Source organism: Medicago sativa, chromosome 7, assembly GCF_051527215.1.
Source record: "Medicago sativa cultivar Bolivia chromosome 7, Bolivia_mono, whole genome shotgun sequence".
In the NCBI taxonomy this organism is placed as follows: domain Eukaryota; kingdom Viridiplantae; phylum Streptophyta; class Magnoliopsida; order Fabales; family Fabaceae; genus Medicago; species Medicago sativa.
The window spans coordinates 97,561,465-97,582,585 of NC_140755.1; the positions used below are offsets into that span (position 1 = coordinate 97,561,465).

At 32.4% G+C, this 21,121-nt stretch overlaps 3 protein-coding genes across 14 annotated transcripts; 2 read left to right on the forward strand and 1 right to left on the reverse strand.

The window, feature by feature from the left end:
- Positions 1–2,932: 2,932 nt before the first annotated feature.
- LOC146910875 (U-box domain-containing protein 33-like) lies at positions 2,933–8,351 on the reverse strand. Of its 7 annotated transcripts, none has more exons than XM_085725656.1 (10): positions 8,140–8,351; positions 7,499–7,571; positions 6,945–7,068; positions 6,744–6,865; positions 6,424–6,527; positions 6,047–6,205; positions 5,752–5,956; positions 5,432–5,572; positions 4,140–4,205; positions 3,035–3,398 (listed from the first exon to the last, which is right to left on the reverse strand). In XM_085725656.1, the coding sequence occupies exons 3-6, from the start codon at positions 7,005–7,007 to the stop codon at positions 6,192–6,194; spliced, it is 303 nt and encodes a 100-aa protein (XP_085581782.1). In that variant the 5' UTR covers positions 7,008–7,068; positions 7,499–7,571; positions 8,140–8,351; the 3' UTR covers positions 3,035–3,398; positions 4,140–4,205; positions 5,432–5,572; positions 5,752–5,956; positions 6,047–6,191. The 7 variants fall into 7 exon arrangements, with proteins under 7 accessions (XP_085581780.1, XP_085581782.1, XP_085581777.1 ...); XM_085725651.1 differs by adding an exon at positions 4,968–5,046 and having other exon boundaries at positions 5,432–5,569; positions 5,752–6,205; XM_085725649.1 differs by adding an exon at positions 4,968–5,046 and having other exon boundaries at positions 5,752–6,205.
- A 1,411-nt stretch (positions 8,352–9,762) lies between these two features.
- LOC146910876 (uncharacterized) lies at positions 9,763–15,426 on the forward strand. 6 transcript variants are annotated; one of them, XM_085725318.1, is made up of 4 exons: positions 9,763–10,421; positions 10,549–11,879; positions 12,033–12,182; positions 14,746–15,426. In XM_085725318.1, exons 2-4 carry the CDS (start codon positions 10,554–10,556, stop codon positions 15,118–15,120), a joined length of 1,851 nt encoding a protein of 616 aa, XP_085581444.1. In that variant the 5' UTR covers positions 9,763–10,421; positions 10,549–10,553; the 3' UTR covers positions 15,121–15,426. The 6 variants fall into 6 exon arrangements, with proteins under 6 accessions (XP_085581444.1, XP_085581442.1, XP_085581443.1 ...); XM_085725316.1 differs by having other exon boundaries at positions 9,763–10,412; XM_085725317.1 differs by having other exon boundaries at positions 9,763–9,856.
- A 3,096-nt stretch (positions 15,427–18,522) lies between these two features.
- On the forward strand, positions 18,523–20,783 carry LOC146910877 (uncharacterized). Its single transcript, XM_085724706.1, has 5 exons — positions 18,523–18,662; positions 19,224–19,360; positions 19,456–19,620; positions 20,226–20,304; positions 20,444–20,783. The coding sequence occupies exons 2-5, from the start codon at positions 19,300–19,302 to the stop codon at positions 20,520–20,522; spliced, it is 384 nt and encodes a 127-aa protein (XP_085580832.1). The 5' UTR covers positions 18,523–18,662; positions 19,224–19,299; the 3' UTR covers positions 20,523–20,783.
- The last annotated feature ends 338 nt before the right edge of the window (positions 20,784–21,121 follow it).

The following is a 21,121-nucleotide window of genomic DNA, read 5'->3' on the forward strand; positions in this document are numbered from 1 at the left end:
TTTTTTGAGTTCATTCAAATTCCAATCTCATGCTTCAGATACAATGTTGCCAATCGTTGTAATAATATTGGTAATCTGCTATTTCTCTTCAAATGTTTTATTTCAAGAAATTTGATCCACATCCGTGTTTGTCATCAGTTTTCGTTGCGTTTTCATAATTTTGTATCTTTTGTTGGTGCAAGTAATAGCATGGCGGATTTGATCAACCAATTGACTTAGGGGGGTGTATTGGATTAAGATTTTGAAGGACAATTTTTGCTTAAAAAAATCTCAAAGATTTTAAAAGATTTTGTAGGATTTTAATGACTTTCATGATTTTAAAAGACAATCAGGATTTTCAATTTGGATTTCAATGGATTTACATCATAAGATTTTAAAGGATTTTATGAATTTATAAGATTTCAAAAGATTTTATGAATTTTAAGGACTCATTGAAAAGAAATGATTACAACACACTCTCTATCATAATATTTTGAATACATACTCTTATTTTTTATTTTATTTCTATGAGAGATAGAGAGGGGGAAGAGAGGAGGGAGAGAAGGGAGAAAAGAGAGGAGATAGAGGGAAGAGAGAGAGAGAGAGAGAGAGAGAGAGAGAGAGAGAGAGAGAGAGAGAGAGAGAGGGAGGGGAGAGAAAAGAGAGGAGAGAGAGAGACGAAGAGCGAAGGGAGAGAGAGAGGAGGGAGAAAAGAGAGGAGAGAGGGAAGGGAGAAGAGAGAAGGAAGAAGGGATAAGAAAGAGATAGCAAAAACTTTTAAAGAAAAACAATCCCAGGAAATCTTATGTCTTCATGAAAGACTTTTTTTTGTTAAAATTTCACTAAACAATCTCACAAAATCCATCAAAATCTAATTTATTAAACAATCCTTTGAAATTTGAATGATTTTGAATACCATGAGACTTTTTTTAAGTGATGAAAAATCTTGATTGAATACCTCAAGACTTTTTTAAAATGACAAAGAATCTTGATTGAATACCACAAGACTTTTTTTAAATTACAAAGAGTCTTGATTGAATACCACAAGACTTTTTCATAATTAAAAAGTCTTTTAAAATCTTTTAGAATCCTAATCCAATACATCCCCCTTAATTTGTTTTTCAATTTGGACCTGTGTCAATGCCATTCTCTTTAAATGTCAAAGAACCAACAATGTTCATTGTTCCTAGTGCCACCATTTCTCTGTTACCATCTAGTGAATAGTCTTTCATAGCAGCAAATGTTCTTCCAACGGCCACAGCTTCCTATAAAGTTAAAAAAAAAAGGGTTAAATATGTTTTTAGTCCCTATAAATAAACCAATTTTTCGTTTTAGTCCCTCTAAAATTTTCCTTCAACTTTTAGTCCCTATAAAATTTTCAATCACTACTTTTGGTCCCTATTTTTAAGTTAATTTTAGTATTTTTTAATGAAATTGTGCAGAAATGTGTAGAATATTGTAAAAATATTTCCCAAAAAAAATTAGAATTTTTTAACAAAACATAAATTTAATATGAATTTTTAACCATAAAAAATGTAAAAATTCATATTAAATTCATGTTTTGTTAAAAAATTCCAAATTTTTTTGGGAGAGATTCTTATAATATTATGAATTTTTGTGCGAAATTTTATTCAAAAATATGAATTCTACATATGAGTTTACTTTAAAGGAGGGACCAAAAGTGAAGATGGAAAATTTTTGAGGGACTAAAAGTTGAAGGAAAATTTTAGAGGGACTAAAATGAAAAGTTGGTATATTTATAGGGACAAAAACATATTTAACCCAAAAAAAAAACATTTTTGACTCAAATGTTTTGTAAATGTTTATGAAACAAAAGGGATGAGGAATTTTCTGTAAATTTGCTTATCACGCCATACCAGAAATCAAACCAATCCGAATACCAGCACTAAGATGTTTTCCACTGAAAATTAATTCATGGGTTAATTATGTTTTTGGTCTCTACAAAATTGCGACCTTGTAAGTTTAGTCCTTACTTAATTTTAATAGCATTTTTAATCCCTACAAAAAAATTCTGCACTCAATATTAGTCCTTACTCAATCCAAATTTGTTTAATTTATTCTTAAACTCTTAAGTTTTTCAACAATTTTTTACAAGCGTGTTAAGAACGTTATTAAAAGGTCCTTCGAAAAAAATATCGCAAAAATTTGATTTCTACGTCCATATTTTTGTTACTTATATCTTAAACTTTTGTCGTTTTAAAAAATTCATATTTAATTTATTTCATGTTAAAAAATTATAGATTTTATTAAATGAACCTTTCATAGTGTTCTAAACTTGTATAAAAAGAATCGTTAAAAAATTTAAGAGTTTAAGGATAATTAAACAAAATTTATTTTAGCAGGGACTAAAATTATAAGTAATTTTTTTTTTGTAGGGATTTAAAAAGCTATTAAAATTAAGTAAAGACTAAACTTAGAAGGTCACAATTTTATAGGGACCAAAAACATAATAAACCCTTAATTCATTAACAGATAATGGATTCACACCCTTCTTAATATTATCATAGAGATCAAACTCACGTTCTATTAAAAAAGGCTTAATCAAAGTGTGTGTGAGTAAATTGTAACCTTTTAAAAGCATCTCAACTTTCATTCTCCTTTCTCAAAGTTTACATTTCAAAATACAGGCAATAAATTAGCAATTTCTATACCTTGTGCATATCATGAATTTTCTATATGATGAAATTTCGTATGATCAAAAAACTTTGTATATCATGAATTTTGGTGACATCACATGAGAAAGCCAGCAAATTTCTATACCTTGTGCTGGAATTGTTCACAAATTCAAAGAACTTTGTGTATCATGAATTTTGCTGACATCACATTACAAATACCAGCAAATTTACCTTGTGCATGCATTTGTTTAATCGATGAAAAATGGTCTCAAATACAAAAACAGAACCTCAAAAAAAAAAAAAAAAAGAGACATTATAACCTTAATCCAAAAAGAGGAGCTTTTAGAAAAACAAACCAATAAACACATAATCACCAAACAACAAACCGGAAACACCAAAGAACAAACGAAAACCGAAAATTAAAACCCTTAAGATCATAAAAACAAATTTCTGCAAACATTAGCTTATTCGAAAAGAAAGTACATTCAATGGATCAAATAAAAATAGAATTTAATATGCATGAGTTAGAAATTGCAATGTTCTGTAACTTACCATTCATAAGTAGACTTTATATCCACCAAATGAAAAACATGAGAAAGGGAATTTATAAAAATGGGGTAAATTGTCTCAGTATAAAAGAATAAAAATAAAAATCAATTGTAATTTGCACCAAAAAAAATAGCAAAAGGATAGGTCTTTCACTAAGAGTAAAGGTTCTGTCACCAAATTCCTTCATGCTTGGAAAATGGCCTCATTGAATAATATGCCTATAAACCAATAATCCTGCAAGATAGGATGTGATTAATAATCAGATTGATATTGGTTATTAAAAAGTATTTATATGGCTAAGTGTACAGAAAGCGGCTTAGGAATATGCTCATGAACTATAAAATGCACGACTAAATTGGGAATGAATTCTCTCATGTGTTATTTACACATGAGAGGGTAAAGTGTGGTCTATCACCATTCATCAAGAGAGAGAAACACATGAGAAAAAGGAATTTGAATGGTGATAGATCACACTTTAATCTCTCCGAGGAATGATTCCCCACTCAAATGATTTTTTAACTTAACTGTAAATGAACTATTGTGTCAAACATAAACTGTTATGAATTCAATTTAATGACTGAAACATATTCAAAAAGGAAAATAGACAATCGTGAGTCAATCTTCCATTGAAGTTTGCAGGGCCATTTCAAACCTCTTTCATCAATAAATAAAAAAAATGAGTGGCAAAATGTGAAATAGCATACAGAATTGGCTAATGGACAGAGATACCATCAACAACCTCTTTTATGACAGTTTTCCATAATCAAAACATGATACATGAATGTCTTTTTCTTTTTACCTTGCATATTTGTTGGGCTTAATACCATTAAAACTTATCATTAGTACATGAATTTAGTAGGGGATTTCACTTAACAATTCAAAATATCGCTAATCTTCCATCAATCTCCAAACAATGAATTTTCATCAAATAGAAGAGTGACTTGAATAAAAAGAATAGAAGAATAATAACTTTACCATCAGTATTGGTATCCATTCCAAAGACCATAAAAAACTCAAATCAGCTAATCATTGCTTTCCATTCTACAAAATAAAAAAATGAAACAGGAAGAGTAAGATGAGAAATTAGAATCTGTCTAAATCATTAGTCCAAGTTTGCCAGAGTAATTTATGATAATCATTATAGTTACATATAAAATGAAGCTAAGTAAGAAGAGTTTATCCGCATCAATAATTGATTCAAGAACAATAGAATCATTTATAACAAAGATTCAACATTTACTACCTTCAAATATGTTCACATAACTATGATAAATGGATAGAATATTACTTTCCAATACCTCTATTTATTTTCTATATTTTTTTAAAAGGATGGTTTGCATAAGAAGTTCCTTGATCTTAGTTACAGGTTGTCACCGAACCTCTGATAGAGATGAAATGTAGAATAATAGAAAATCAAAATAAAAAGAAAGCTTGCATCACCAAGGAAGAGTGAAGCTTGTTTAGTAACAAGAGGTAAATTCTATGCAGCCATTGTGTTCAGGCCAAAAGTTCATTTTAAGGAAAAATAACAATTAAGCTAATCTCACTACAATTAAAAGTTAGGTTGGATGATGTTTATTAAAAAGGATTAATGCATATATTTGAATATAAAAAGGATAATGCATATGTTCTCCCAATATATTACATTTGCTCGTCTCATAAATTAGTTGGCTGCAATACTAAACGATTAAAACTTAGAAAGAAAAAGACAAATCATACATTTGTTTGTCATTTTAAAAGAAGTTTAAACCGTAATGCATTACAGAAAGATAGATATAATACACTTGAAGTCTGAAGACACACCTTAAAGCATTGCCTATTGAGTTATTCACCCTCTCCAACATTTTCAACCTTGCACAGAAGGCTACCCCAAAGGAACACTCTGCTTTCACACAAGATAATTCTCTAATCACACAATTTAATTATTCAAAGCTAACTTTCTCCTCTACCCTTGAATAATCAAAATAACAACTCTTAACAACCACCTAACAAACTTATCAGCTCATTAACAAAGTTCTACTAACCAACACTTAACTACTCTAACTATTCTATGTCCTAACAGTTTATCAAGTTGCAAAACCAACACATGGCAAGATAATACAAGTTATACAACCTAAAATGATGCTTAATCATTTAAATTATCTTGGACTCCATTTGACCTGACTTTTTTACTTCTCCTTAGAAGAAGTTAGTCCAAACAGTATTTTTAAAAAGATTTTTAATTTAAAAAGGAGCTTATATTTTATGCATAAAAACAAAACAGTTACCCTGCGTATGGCTTCAATGGCATCTTTTTCAGCTTTCCCGCGTCTAAAAGTTTCTGGGTATGCATGTCGAGTAGCATTATTAGCCTCAGACATAGCTTGTTCGAGTTGGTCATAGAGCGTATCGTTCACTCCACCATCCTGCTAGTGTTCAATCCCATTATTCAAAGCATCAAAGTATAGTACATGTATTAATATTTTATCAATCGAAATCTAGAAAGTAAAAATGTCACATGACTTGCTAAAAGTCAACACACAAAATACACACATGCATCATAGCAAGCACAAGCAATACTTTAAGGGAAAAAAAAGAGTTTTTATACCAGTACACTTGGAGGCGATAAATGACGAAGATCATCGTCTTTAATCAGGTGACTCAAAGTAAAGTCTAACGCATTCTCACAGCTCTCGTCAACAGAATTTGGCGTTAGTGTTGGATCAATTGCACTATCGGAGAATGTTGACAAACCTGAAGGACTCATCCTTGCCAACCTATCGGACTCATCAGAACTTACTTATGTGCCTTGCCTGTTACATGGAGTTGAAAACCCTTCAGTGTCAACTGGAGAAGAATTAGTTATTGAGAAATGCCTAGCCGTCATTCCATCATTGGCAGACCTCACTCTGCGAAATAACTCTTGAGAAGAACTTATTGAATTTGTCCTATGATTTTGCCCCAGTGTAATAGATTGAGATCTTGAAGCTCTCACAGAGTTAGGCACTTGCTGCAGCAAAGGAGATGCAACCTCTACGTTTCGTTCATCTAAATTGCGATCCCTGCGTTGATATGGTATTTACATCAGTACTCAGGCACCAAAATAATAATAATAAAAACCAAAAGCAATGACAACTATAGGAAAAGACAATTTATCTATGAAGCACTGACACAAACACAAGCATCAGACACAACACTTCCTTCATAATGATATTTATCTTTCATGTGACGCTATTATCTCATGTATATTACAACATATCAATATTTTGAGGCCTCATACCTTGTGTGTATAAGGCGGCCTTTGCAGATAAACGGTATATAGCAAGAGATGGCGCTTGTTCACATACGTAGATGGCTTTCCTAGATCTGAGGTCCATCATTCTCCTGTTATGTCATGCAAAAACATAATGTTGACTTCACTAAAACAAATATAAAGATTGGAAAATTCTTAATTCAAATAGTTTATCATCACAAATGAGCATGGACTGAAAAAACACCCTGAGGGGCAACAAAAATGAAGGGGAAATATGTAACTCCATTAGCGAAAAAATGAACAAAATAATAATATGGTTTAGGCAGGGTTTTAATCTGGCTTCTTACCTAGAATAATTCTTATCAGATGCTGCTCCCATAATAAGCTTTCGGATTCCATACTGAGAGATAAGTTCTACAATTCCTTTCTCAATGTTCTCCATTTCGATATGCAATTTCTCTGCTCGCACCTGTATCAGGAAATTATAAGCGATATATTAAAATTACTTCTAAAAATTCATAAGCATATAGCATGACAATAACAATTACCACCATCCGTTGACAGATTCGAAGATATTCATCAAGAGTCTTATGCACGTTTTGCCTTTCCATTTCGCGGTAAGCTCGGACTTCTTGATCCTTCAATGAACTTGCGGGGGGAATTTAACACCCACTTCAAAAGAAGAAAAAAAATGTCAAAATTATAGACCACTATATGAAACTAAAAACATACAAAATTTTAAAATTTCAAGAGTTATCATATATTATAATAATTAAATTTTGTTCATGAAATTAACCACTGCCGTATACCGGGATAAACTGAGGCAACACATCACATGATAAATTTGTCTATAAGACAACCAATTACAAACTATTCCAAACCATATAAAAACATTGTTTTTATATCATTTAAGAACTTGAGGGAAAATGATGAAACATGTTTTTGTAACTTACGTTATTTTTCTATTATGATGAAACATGTTTAAACATACAATCTGTGACATTTTCTCTTTAAAATTTGTCACAGATTTCATATATTGTTCATTAATAATAGGACATTAGTATTTTTAAGATTTAAATAAATCATGTTAATAGGTGCATACCATCAATTTTTTGCAAGATTTTCTTGACTTTATGGTTGCATCCATCCCATATGTTCACTTTAAGCACAGATTTCTGCATACACAATGAAAATAAGATGAACTTTAATTTCATTGTTCAAAAAATAAAAAATTAACTGAAATGGGATAAAAGCAATATACATAACACAAAAGCAAAAATAAAAGAACCATGGAGAATGTGATGGGATTACCTGTATCTTCATCTTAAAACCAAACCAAAAAATCAACAGTGGTATGTTGATAGAGAAAGGAAGTACACGGTATAAAGAAGGAAGAAAGGAAGTGAACACAAAATCAACAAACAACAAAGCCAACAACTTCAATAAAACAAAACCAAAAAATTAAATCCTTAAAATCAATAAAACAACTTTCTGGAGATATCCAACCTTAATCACCATCGAAACCTAAAACAATTCTGGAAAAACAAAACCCTAAACATTCAATAGCATATCCAAAGAATACGAATTTGAAACAAAAATAATACAATAATCATAATAAACCCTAGCTTGAGTTCAATTGCATCAAAATGGGTATCATGATTTGGGTATTCAATCAATTAAACTAACAATTAGGCATGAAACTTGCGTAACGAAAGTGAAATTGAAGTGAATTGCAAAAACTACCTGAGATGGATCTTGTGGCGATTTCTGCGAAGAAGAAGAGATGTGAAATTGGGTTAGTAATAGATTGAATTTCATAGTGAAATTGGAAGAAATGTGAAATTGGGGCTAATCTCTCTTCTCTCTTCTGTGATACCATTTTTTGCTATTTTGAGGCAACTAAGTTGTGAGAAATTCAATTTGCTAGTGATGTGGCATCTAAGAAACTTCAAGCACTTAGGGTGTGTTTGGTTACGAAGAGAAATTGTGAAGAGAGAAGTAGGTAAGAGAGAGTTTGAGAAGAGAGAAACAAGTGAGAAAAAGGTGAGAAATTGAGTAGATTTGATGGATGTTTGGTAGAAGAGAATGATAAGAGAGATAGAAGAGAGAGAATAATGTAATTGCTTTTAAAGGACAATAATACCCTTAAACAAAATAAAAAGAAACTAAATAATTGTTTTGAGTAGAAAAACATAATTTATGTTCTCTTTGGTCAAAAAATAATTTATGTTACCTGAAATACATTTTTTATCAACATTAATTAAAATCTTTATTGTAATTAATTAAAAAATGAATAATTTTTATTAATTAATTATGTTAATTAATAAACAGTTCCATTACGTAAAAAAATATGTTAATTGTTTATACAGAACTGTGTTCATATTATTTTTATTGCTAAGTTAATTTTTCTTTGGGAATATTATCATGAAATTAATTAAAAGTGCAATAACCTTCACAATACATACATGATAGCACAATACATACATGATATTTACGTTTGTCTTTTCCTGATGCAATGAGGGGTATAACTGGAAAATAGCAAAAATTGCAACTCTCCCCTCTGTTTCTTCGCAGCCATGAGAAGATTAAAAAAGCAGTGGGTCCCACAGGATTTAACTCTCTCTTCTCTCTTTCTCACCACAACCAAACAAGAGAAGTTTAGGACTTCTCTCCTATTTCTCTCTCTTCAACTTCTCTCTCTCCTTTTTCTCCTCTAACAAACAGAGTGTTAGAGCATAAATATCGGTTGAAAAACAACCGTGTCTTTTCCTGATCTTTACTGAAGTTGTCAGAAAAACATGGCACTTTGCTTTGAAAAGTGACTTTAATTGTTGCCACCGTTCCTATACAGTACCACCGTGGTATAAGTTGTGTTGGAATAAAAAAACATATAAATCACAAATAACACATACATGTTGGATTGTGATTGATTGCTGTGAATGTAGTGGGACCCATTTTAAAGTTTTAAATGAGTGGTATGTATATTTAGAAATTGTAGTTGAGTTGTTTAAATAATTGAGAAGTGTGAAGTAATATAATATATTGAGTGGAGTCCATTTATGCTACCAATATGAGTGGCATGGATGTGGATGCTCTTAGTGGATTACAAAATTGTCCTTCAGAAGGGCAAAAGTGTAAAACCGCCCTAAAAAATTTTAATATAGGGTTATGTTAACCCGTGCTTTTAGGACAATGGTTAAGGAAATTCAATTTTTTTTTTTTATATACCACTTTTTAAAAGTTGAATGAACAAGTTCCAATACAATATTATTATATTTGTTTCCTTAACCATTGTCCGAGGGCACGGGTTAGTATTAGTAGATTATAAATCTATAATATAACAACGGATGAAGAAGAAGAAATTCTAATTCCCAAAATCATCAGAGTCACAGTATTGTATTTCCATCGAGCCAAGCCGTCGTTCATCACCACAGACAGTACGATAAGCTGCTTTTCTCAAGTATCTCTATCTCTCTTCTACTCTCCAAGCGATACTTAATTAATTATGTTTAAGCATTATTGTAAAATCAAAATCATGTGATTTTCATCGTTTTTTTTTTATAAAAATTTTAGGGTTTTGGTTTCGATTTGTAATTAGGGATTTATGGTGTGGAGGGGTAATTCAGTGCGGGTTTATAAGTGTCGTCTGGTTTCTATTAATTTATTTTTTTGAGTTTGAATCGGAAGTGGTTTCTGACTTTCTGGGTATAAACTCTGGTAGCCCCTTTGCTCCTTTTATGAGTGGGGCCCATCCTGTCGTGTGCTGGTGCCAGTAGATCTGTTGGGGCCTGGGTGTTGTGCTCTGTGCGGTGGGACTTCTTGCTCTCGGCCGCTCATCTGATGTTGTCCCTCTCTTTGGTCTCTTGCTGGGGGAGTTGGTTTTGAGGGTTGAGGTGCCTTTCGGGTTGGTTTATGTGCTTTTGAGGTTGTCTCTCTTCTTTTTTGAAAAAGAGGTTGACACTCCTGTACTCTCCTGCTCTTATTACAATAAACAGTTGAGTTTTCAAGATCATTGTGTAAGTGATGTATGTAGTCCATTTTATAACGAGATATATGAATTATTGAACCTAAATTGTTTTTTATAACAAGGACCGGAGGGAGTATTTACTATATATTGTATATTTTATTAACTGTGTTCGTTATTGCTTGCAGTAGCAATGAAGAGGTGCAAAAAGCTTAAGTGTGAGTTGCCTGCAATGAAGAGGTGTTCAAAGCTCGAGAGTGAGTTGCCTGATTGTATTTTATCTTATATCTTTTCCAAGTTAGCTTTGAAGGATTTGGTGAAAACTAGGGCATTGTCCAAACGATGGATTCACGAATGGGGATTAAGGACGGACCTCAACTTTGATCTTCATACCATGTTTGACTATAACACAATTCAAGACTTACCAAACACACTTCCACTCTTTCAAAGATTTCACTTTCAATCTCAATTTACCACAAGATTGGATCAATTTATGCTCCATTATAATGGTACCATCATCCGTTCAATCCGAGTAAAATTTCCATTAGGCAATGAACATAGGGATGCCATTGATAGATTGATCTCCAAAGGAATTGCTAAGGGAGTCAAACATATTGAACTTCTCTTGTCATCTGTAACAAATGATACTACTGATTCTATTTCGCCATACAAATTTCCCCTTACTCTCTTATCTGACAATGATTCTCTGACATATATGCACCTACAAAACTGCCTCCTAGTAGAACCTTTGGACTTCTCTGGATTCAGAAATTTGAGAACTCTTGTGTTGCATCTAGTTCATGTGAAGCAGAAACTGCTTCAGAGTCTGTGTTCCAATTGCAGCCATCTTGTAGACTTCACCCTTGATGATTGTCAGTTCACTTCTAGCGTGATAATAAACAGTCCAACATTGCTTCGTTTGAACATTGTTAACTGTGGGGTTAACTCTCGGTTTTACATTGCAAATATAACTATCATTGCATCAAATCTCTCATCCTTTGAATATTCTTTGCATGAACATTTTCCAGTATACCCAATGAACATTCAGGCTCATGTGTTATCCAAGTTTAGCTTTAGAGGCAATGAATTTTCTAAACATGTTGGGTTTTCTGGATTGAAAAACGTAACAAAAATTTTGTTGGATGGACTACTATTTGAAAATCTATCTGCGCACATCTTGCCTCGTTTGTTTTCTGAATGTCTCCAACTTGAAGACGTCACCTTTAAGGCCTGCGCGCTCATAAGTTCAATAACAATTACCAGTACAAAGTTGCGTCATTTGAACATAATTGATTGTGGTTGGTTGAATGACTCTCCTTCTGAGTTAGCTATTGATGCATTGAATCTCTCATCCTTTGAATATAGTGGTCACGCCACGAGGATAATTTCTATTACAGCCCCAAGATTATTGAAGGTTTTCTGGGATGCAGCTCAGGGAAGGAAAACACCACACCTCTTTGATCCGATTGCAAGATTACCACATATTGAGAATTTAGCTATGAACTTACTCACTTCACAGGTGAGTCACTCAAAACCCGTGTTTGCTAGTTGGTGTTTATTGTTTTTAACAATATAACAAATACTAGTTCATTGCAGCACTGCCTAGGTTTCTTTTAATTAATTTGATCAGTAGTTGCTTTTAATTCACTTTAAATATTACTGTTGTACACAGATAAATGAATTAACGAAGGTCTTGGTTCGATTTCAAAATCTTAGACAATTGGAGTTACTTATTGAGGGAGCATATGATCCTAGTAAGGACTATTTTTGGATTTTAGATATTGCAATGGCTTCTCAGCATCTTCAAAAACTTTCTCTGACAGTAAGTTATTCAAACTCTTTCTTTGGCTGTTCACTTTTTTTTTTTGTTTAACATGAATGGAACTAGAAGTTTATTTTCTTAATTTAATACTTACAGTGTGTTTGTCTGCATGTATCAAGAAATTTATAAATTAGAAGCTTATTTTATATTTTCTGCAATTTTGCATGTATCAAGAAATTTTTAAACTAAAAACTAATTTTATATTAGAAAATAATAGACAATTTTGCAGATAGATTCAAATCAGATGATTTATAATGATCTTGATTGATAACTTAATAACTGATTATTGTAATCTTTTTATTTACTTCCTTAAATTAATTGTTAAATTTAGGTTTAATAGTGCTTTACCCCCTGTAATATAGGGCACTTTTGGTTTTGTCCCCTGTAAAATATTTTTTTTTAGATTCGGTCCTTGTAAAATAGAGATTCTTCATATTATCCTAGTTTCAAAAAAATATCTGAATTCTTTTCTAAATTTAATTTTTTTTTTAAAAAAACTGAAATTAAGATTATGATTTGAATTAAAAAAATTTATATTCAGATTTTAAAAAATCTTCAAAATTCTGGAACAATATTTCAAGATTTTATAAAAATTCAAGAATAAACTTTTCGAAAATTAAAATCTAAATTCTTTCTAATTTTATAATTTTAGAAAAAAAATCTGAAGTTAAGATTTTAAAAATTAAAATTAGATTTAATTTTTTTAGATTATATAATTTTTGAAATTTTATTTTCATATTTTAATTGGAATTTTAAAAAAAATATCCAGATTTTTAAAAATTAAAATATTTTCCAGAATTTTTTATTTTTGTAGAAAAAATAAAAAAACTCTTTTAATTCGAAAAAGTCAGAATTTTTTATAATTTCAATTTTTTTATTTTGAAAATTAAATTCCAGAATTTTTAAATATCTTAATTTAAAAAAAAATCAAAACTTTTTTCTATTTTTTCAAATTTCAAAAAAAAATCTAAATATTTTTTCTGATTATTTTTAATTTCTGAAAAAAATCTGAATATTTTTTTGTTTTTTTAAATTTAATTTTATTTTTAATAATAAAAATGACGTGTAAACTATTTTACACGTGGCAAGCAAAAAATAAAAAGAAAAAGCCACGTAAGTGCCACATCAAAGATTCTGCTGAGTCAATCGGCTTAGGGGGCAAATCTGAAGAATCTTTATTTTACAAGGACCGAATCTAAAAAATATATTTTACAGGGGGCAAAACCAAAAGTGTCCTATATTACAGGTGGGTAAAGCACTATTAACCCTATGTGTATATCTTGGTAAGCATAATTCAGTTTGAAGAGACATTGTATTGTAATATCTCGGTTAGCATAATCTAGTCACTAGGCTACTTCCAATTTTTGTTTTTTTGTGTATTCTAAGGGTCTATTTGGTTCGAGAGTTTTAGAGGGGAGGGGAGGGAATATTTAGGTTCTAATAATGAAAGGAGTTGGGATGATTGTGGGTAAACATGCTTCCCTTTCTATATTTCACCCATTTGTTCCACAAATTAGATTAATAGCGCTGCCAGGACAAAAAAGTTGAGGAAATTATTAAAATGTTGAATACCGTATAACCGTAGGTGGAGAGAAAAATCTCAAAAGAGGGACAAATTAAAAAAATTAACAAACACAGTGTCGAAACACGTTAATTCAAATCAAAAATGAAAATAGGGACATAGACATGAGGCTTAGTGACAGAATGATGACAGAGTGAAAATCTGAGAAAATAGGAACTCTGTCTGAAAGAGGAAAGCAAACCTAGTGACGAAGTGAGGACCCGAAAGTGGTTGAGCAACGGAGTTAAGGGGGCGAAAATCGGTGGAATTGGCAACGATGTAGAAACTGATAGCTAGTTACAAAGGTGCAATGCCCAACGGCGGCAATCGACGCTGGTTTTGCAAACTACAGGGACAATGGTGAAAAAGAGAACTGAATGCGTCTTTTCATTTCTTGTTGATATTTTTTAAATTACATCCGAGCCATTGATATGCTTTTTGTGCCACATGTTAGCTTATTTTAATTGCAAATTGTGATTGCCATTTCTTCTATAAATGGAGAGGATCTGGACTCCTTACATAGATGATGTCTGATGACTAGTAGCTTATAGCTAAAAATTGGTGGTTGATGACTTATAGCTGATAAACTAGTAAAATCAGCGGTTCAACTAACCGTTAAATATAAAATGAAAGGACATTCTTAATTCATAATAAAGTTAATTTAATATTTAAATATTTAGAATTTATTAATATATACTGTATATAAAGAAAATATGGGATTTGGGAGATTTTAAGCTGATTTTTTTTGTTATTCCAATTATACCCTTAAATAAATATTTCTATAATAATGTTATATTTTTGTTATAATTAAAAAAGATAAGAAATTTTGTTACATTTGTTATATTATTGTTGTCATTAAAAAAGATAAATATGATTTGTTGAGTTTGTTACATTTGAAAGTCACAAATATACAGTAAAATTGTAACATTGTTATATAATGCCTAATGAAATTGTAAAATTTTCATACATGTAATATTATGATCGTTATTTTTCAATTTTCAGATTAGAAATCTGCATCCGGAACATTCACATATCGTTGGATTTAAGAGGGAAAAAAGAGAATATACATCGTTTTCTCATAACGATTTGAAATATGTGGATTTTCGTGGTTGTATTGGCTCCATAAATGTTATTGAGTTAGCCAGTCACTTATTGAGGAGGATAAATTCGCTTAGAAGAATGACTTTCAGTTCTCGTGACAAAGCCTATATTGGAGCTGGTAGATGGACCAGAGACACTAATGATCGTGATAAATACTATATAGGTGCTCGTAGATGGACTAATTTCTGTGGTGGTGGTTGTTGGTTTGGAGAGAATGTTATTCACCAGATGCTTAAAGATGAAGTAAATGAACAATGCCAGCTTATAATTTTGTAGTGTTATTTTATCTATTTATTTGGAGGAATGCTAGCAACATTCACTTTTGAACACTCTTTCTAACACTTACGTTTGAACACATTTTCTAGCACTCACTTTTTTATTGGATGAAATCAATACAGGTCCCACCCATTTCTGTTGGTTCTATTTTCAAAGTGTTGACCCACAATGATTTAAACCAATAAAATAGTGAGTATTGGAGAGTGTCTAAAATAGAGTGTTGTTAGCACTACTCATTTATTTCTGGTATTAAATTCATTTAGAAAAACATTGAATAATTTACTTTATGAATTACAATATTAACTATCCTTTTAGATGTTTTTATTTTTACACGAAGGAATAGTATGTAGTTATTGTTGGGCTATATATTCTCTTTTGTTATTGAAAGATACGCGGTTCTAAGCTAATGCCAGATAAAAAGGATTTTTGTTATAGTTTTCCCTGCGATTGTTCAGGAAAAGGTGGTACTTGTGATATTTCAGCTTCGGATGCAATTTATTTGGCAGTCTTTGGATGTTAAATACCATTGAATACTACACCAAAATAGTGATTTTATATCCCTTTTCCAAGATATGTTTAAGAAACGTGGCTTGTTACACTAACTTGGAGCAGACACGGGAGTACACCTCTGTTTACAAGTTGTTTTTTTTTTTTTACAGCACTATCACAAGGTTGCATTTAGCATGCATAAGTTGCTTTGCATAAAGGCTTCTAGTGAGATGATAATTCACGAAGGTGGTGCAAGAAATAAGGAAAACACTTTCGAAATTTGGGCATAGTTTTAAAATTCGGCTTGATCCGGCTGGTTGAACTGGGAAACGGTGGGTAGGCTAGTTCGAGCAGGCCATTGGATCGTCCGTGTAATCCGCTCGCTGAGAACCGGTCAAAACCGATGACTCAGCCGAGTTTTGGGTTATCTTCTCAAACGTTGTTGTGAATTGGGATAGATAGGATGGCACGGTACACAAATTTTTATTTGATTTTTGACAAATGGATATTATATATGGACGACATTATATACGGCATATAATTATGAACTTAGAAACAAACATAAGATAATGATAAACCACAACTTGTAGTTTCGCTGCTTCCAAATGCACCAAATGTTCATTACGAATTCAAGGATTTTAATATTTCTAAAAAAATGACTTTTTAATATTAATTTTGGTATTATTTTGCCAGATATTTTTATTAAATTATAAAACTTGAACGTGCTTGCATTTGAAATTCAATTTAAATGTCCTACTTTCAATATAATTTTTTTTACATAATATCTCAATTTTCAATATAGTACAGTAAATTTTTATGAAGATATTTTAAGAATTAACATTAAAAAATAGCACCACGGTTTTGATATATCAAGAGAGACGGCGAGATGCGAGCTTGAGAGAGATGGCAGACATGGATGACATAAACGGCGGTGAGACAACGAGAGAGAAGACAACAAATTATACAATAAGGGCATACACGTGTGTTGTTTTTAAAATCACAACCGTCCAAAGTTAATCTAAGGGTTGATAAGTATTCTCATCATTCTCATATACACAATGCATTCTCACTTCTTCTTTTTTTAAGAAAAAATGCATTCTCACGTGATATGTTCTGATATATCATCCACAACGGATGTATGACTATTTTCTCATTTTACTAACTGCTCTCTCTAATTCAGAGCAGACATCAATTATCGGTATTCTTTTTTTGTCTTATAACCCACTAATTACTATTAAAAAGTGACCTCAATGGCTATAATTGATGGTGGCATTTAGGCTGAACCCATCCTTCTTTTGGTTCAGACTGGACCCATGGAAAATACCTGCTATAGTGTGAAGGTGAGAAAAACACAAGAAGGGGGGTTGAATTGTGTTTTTGGAAAATTCTTCGTTTCTCCTAAAACTGAACACACTTGATCAGAAGCTAAGTGAGACAGCTTCTGAAGTGATTATCAGAATCTATATGCAGCGGAATAAAACAGAGAGAGAGAAGAAGAACGACACAAAGCAGTTATCCTGGTTCCTTCCACAATCCGGAAGTAGTCCAGTCCCCCTTGCACTTCCAAGGAGATTTCACTAAGAGTAATATCTGATTACAATTGCTCAAGCACACAAGCCTGAGACTTCCTTTGCTCAAGCACACTTTGCAAGAGTCTTCCTATGCTCAAGAACACAATCAAGAGACTTCTATGCTCAAGCACAACTGCAAGAGACTTCCTTTGCTCAAGCACAACTGCAAGAGACTTCTAAACAAAATTACACAGAAAATTGTTTAAGGTTGAACACTTGATATACAATCAGAGGTGCTCACAATACAAATCAGATACAGACTCAATGAACTTAAGAATTTCTAAGATATGACTTTGAGACACAGAAATTTTAAGTGAATGCAGAACAATTTCAGCAGAGGTTTGACACTTGTAATAATGTTGTGAGTCGTTTGTTCAGCATTACCAAATCTCTAAGCCTTCACTCCTTTATATAGAGGTGTGAAAGAGACGTTGTGAAATTGTCAGCACATCAAAGAGTCGTTGTTGAAGCTTGATCTTTCACCTTTGATCTTTTGCCTGATATGGTTGTTGTCCTATGAAGAACCAATTTGAAATCCATTCCTTATCCAAAGGAACATCTATGCATGCGAAACCGTATTCTGGAGCTGTATTCTTGTCTTGTAGCGTGGACACAAAACAGAGTAGTGGAGAAGGTGGTTGTACAGTTCGTACAAAGTACAATGTCAACGCTTTCGTCCAAAATTGCAAGCACATGTCTTCAAACACCTTTGAAATGACCGTTGCAAAATTCCACTAATCATTTGTTGTGTTTTTGAATCCAATAGACAGCTTTTGCAGTGATGATTCTTCAATCCTTGAATCTTTGCAAATCCAGTTGATCTTCAGCTTCTGGTGAAATGGCTTCTGATGAGGCAGCTTCTGCAGCTTCTGATGATGCAGCTTCTGATGATGTGGCTTCTGGACCTCTTGTCTTCAGAAGCATTATTCTTCAGGAGCGCTATTCTTACTTCAGAAGCGCTTTTTCTCTTCAGTAGCACGTTGCCTTCAGGAGCGTCAAAGCTTCAAATTTTGTTGTTTCCTTTGCTCTTTATTTGCTCATTCAAAACCAATAAATGATGTAACTTTTTAATTATGGTCTTGTACACTTGAACAAATATTAGCTAGTCCAATTTACAATTTTTAGTACCTTGTTATCATCAAAACTCTTTAAGGTTCATTGTTTAAACACATTTTGTTCTAACAATCTCTCCTTTTTGATGATGACAAACAATAATATTTAAAATTGATCAATTGTTGTTAATCCAATTTACCGGTGTCAACACCACTTTTCTCTTTTCTCAACTTCTTTCAAACGTTTCAGTTCTCTGTATTCAACATGACGAAGAAGGCTCAGAAGATCGGTGGTTCTGAGAAGATCCGCGGCGCTCGATCTGGTGCTCAGAAGAACCGCGGCGCTCGATCTGGTGCTCAGAAGAACCGCGGTGCTCAGAAGAACCGCGGTGCTCGATCTGGTGGTGCTCAGATGACCGGTGGTGCTCAGGTAACTTTTCTTTGTATACACCTCGTTTTTATCAATTACATCTCTCGATCTTGATCTATAATCTCCTTCGAGATCTGGTTTTTGATATTTAGCTTTTAATCAATTTTATCTCCTTCGAGATCTCGTTTTTGATCTATAATCTCTCGAGATCAGTTTTTATATGTAGGTTTTGATCAATTTCATTTCGATCTAGTGTTTATTAATTTCATTTCGTTTTTGATCTATAATCTCTTTTGAGATCTCGTTTTTGATCTATAATCTCTTTTGAGATCAGTTTTTATATGTAGCTTTTAATCAATTTCAATTCGTGTTTATTAGTTTTTAAACTCGTTCTTGAGATCTTTTATTTTAATCTCGTTCTTGATCTATAAATCGAACTGTTTTTTTTTTTTTGCCTTTTTTTTTAATCTCTGTTAGACACAGTGTTTATTATTTTTTATATGCAGAGCGAAGATGGTGACATTTTTTTTTTGAACTATACCTCTGGTTTGAGATGCTTTTTTTTTTTTTTTAATATCAATTTCATCTAATTTTTTGTTATTTGATATTTCTTTTTTCCAGGTTGCTGTCCAGCCTCTCCGATTTGCTCAGGTTTCTTTGGACCCTGCGGCCAGGGTTGTGAGTGAGAGCCTCATCAATGCTTATATTGCAGAGATTGGACGGCTCTATAAGGAATGCTCGTGGTTTGACTGTTAGTGGTAAGCACAGTGTTTAATGTGAAAATGATACTGTATTTAAGTTTTTGTTAATTTTATTTACGTTTTGCCTAATGTGAAAATTTTTATGCTCTTAGGCATACCTCCTAAGAGTGCTGATAAGCGTAGGCGTGGTAAAAGAGATGGCAAGAGGGCTAGTGGTACTTATGGTGGTAACAAGTTTTTAGCCAAGACTGATGTTGCCAAGACTGATGTGGCCAAGACTGATGCATTGGCCAAGACTGATCCGGTGGCAATTGCTGGTAAACATTTTATACTCCCTGGCAATTGCTGTTAATGATTGTTGTGTGATTAGATAGAAAGTTATTAGCAGGGTTTTACTATGTCTCTCTTTCCTAATGTTTTATACTCCATGACAATTGCTGTTAATCTGTTAATGATTGTTGTGTGATTAGATAAAGTTATTAGCAGGGTTTTACTATGTCTCTGTTTCCTAATGTTTTATACTCCCTGGCAATTACTGTTAATGATTGTTGTGTGATTAGATAGAAAGTTATTAGCAGGGTTTTACTATGTGTCTCTTTCCTAATGTTTTATACTCCCTGGCAATTGCTGTTAATGATTGTTGTGTGATTAGATAGAAAGTTATTAGCAGGGTTTTACTATGTCTCTGTTTCCTAATGTTTTATGCTCCCTGGCAATTGCTGTTAATGATTGTTGTGTGATTAGATAGAAAGTTATTAGCAGGGTTTTACTATGTCTCTGTTTCCTAATGTTTTATGCTCCCTGGCAATTGCTGTTAATGATTGTTGTGTGATTAGATAGAAAGTTATTAGCAGGGTTTTACTATGTCTCTGTTTCCTAATGTTTTATTTGAAGGATGCTAAACCCCATCTATTTTTGTCAGGTATTGAGATGAGTATGAAAAAAACTCTTGATCTTCTTGAAGCCGAGTACCACAAGACTGGTGTGGATTTTGGTCTAGAGTATGTAAATATTTTTTTTCCTTTCTAAATTGTCTAACACTTCTGGGAATTAATGTTAAAATAATTTACATATATGTAATTTTTGTTTTTGTTTCATTGGCTGGCCCTACTACAATGATGTTCGGATTTTTCTTCAAAGATGTGACTTCTGGGATACTTGGTCTAGGGATCGTACCAATTACGATTGGTTCATGGAACGTGTCAAATTTTACCGCTAAGAAGCTCAGGGTGCCCTTGGATTATGAAGTTTTACCTAGTCTTTTCGCTGCTAGGAACTTTCTTTAGAAGGCTTGATGCCCTTGGATTATAATTTTGGCTGGCTTGGAACCTTCTTTAGAAGGATAAAAGTGTTTGGATTATGAAGTTTTTTACTTGGTCTTTTTGGAACTTTTCTTTAGAATTTTGGCTTACACTAATTTTGGAACTTTTACTTTAGTGTATTTCGTAAATTTGGAATTTAGCAAATCATTTCTATGATTCATCTCTTTTCCATTACCACGTCTAAATCATTTCGTAAGTCCTGGAAACAGCCTCTTGTGTAAAAACAGGGTAAGGCTGCGTACAATACACCAAATGGTGGGACCCCTTCCCGGACCCTGCATATGCGGGAGCTTCAGTACACCGGGTTGCCCTTTTATATTAATTAATAAAAATATTAATTTTATAGAGTAAAATGATATTTGTGCACAATTTATACCAAACTCTCTCACAACTCTCTATTCATTTCTTCCCTCTATTGTTTTTTATTAATAAAAGAGAAAAGAATAATGTGGTTTCAAACTACTGCATGTGTTCTGTTTGGTTGTCCACATCCTCT

Bases quoted from the DNA above. Each gene is read 5' to 3' on its own strand.
- LOC146910876 (XM_085725318.1), top strand. From the start codon at position 10,554: ATGAAGAGGTGCAAAAAGCTTAAGTGTGAGTTGCCTGCAATGAAGAGG. The intron at 11,880-12,032 runs GTGAGTCACTCA...TGTTGTACACAG, and splicing joins TGAACTTACTCACTTCACAG to ATAAATGAATTAACGAAGGT. The intron at 12,183-14,745 runs GTAAGTTATTCA...TTCAATTTTCAG, and splicing joins TTCAAAAACTTTCTCTGACA to ATTAGAAATCTGCATCCGGA.
- LOC146910877 (XM_085724706.1), top strand. From the start codon at position 19,300: ATGCTTATATTGCAGAGATTGGACGGCTCTATAAGGAATGCTCGTGGT. The intron at 19,621-20,225 runs GTAAACATTTTA...TATTTTTGTCAG, and splicing joins TGATCCGGTGGCAATTGCTG to GTATTGAGATGAGTATGAAA. The intron at 20,305-20,443 runs GTATGTAAATAT...TTTTCTTCAAAG, and splicing joins GGTGTGGATTTTGGTCTAGA to ATGTGACTTCTGGGATACTT.
- LOC146910875 (XM_085725649.1), bottom strand. From the start codon at position 5,910: ATGAGTCCTTCAGGTTTGTCAACATTCTCCGATAGTGCAATTGATCCA. The intron at 5,573-5,751 runs GTATAAAAACTC...ATTGAACACTAG, and splicing joins TATCGCCTCCAAGTGTACTG to CAGGATGGTGGAGTGAACGA.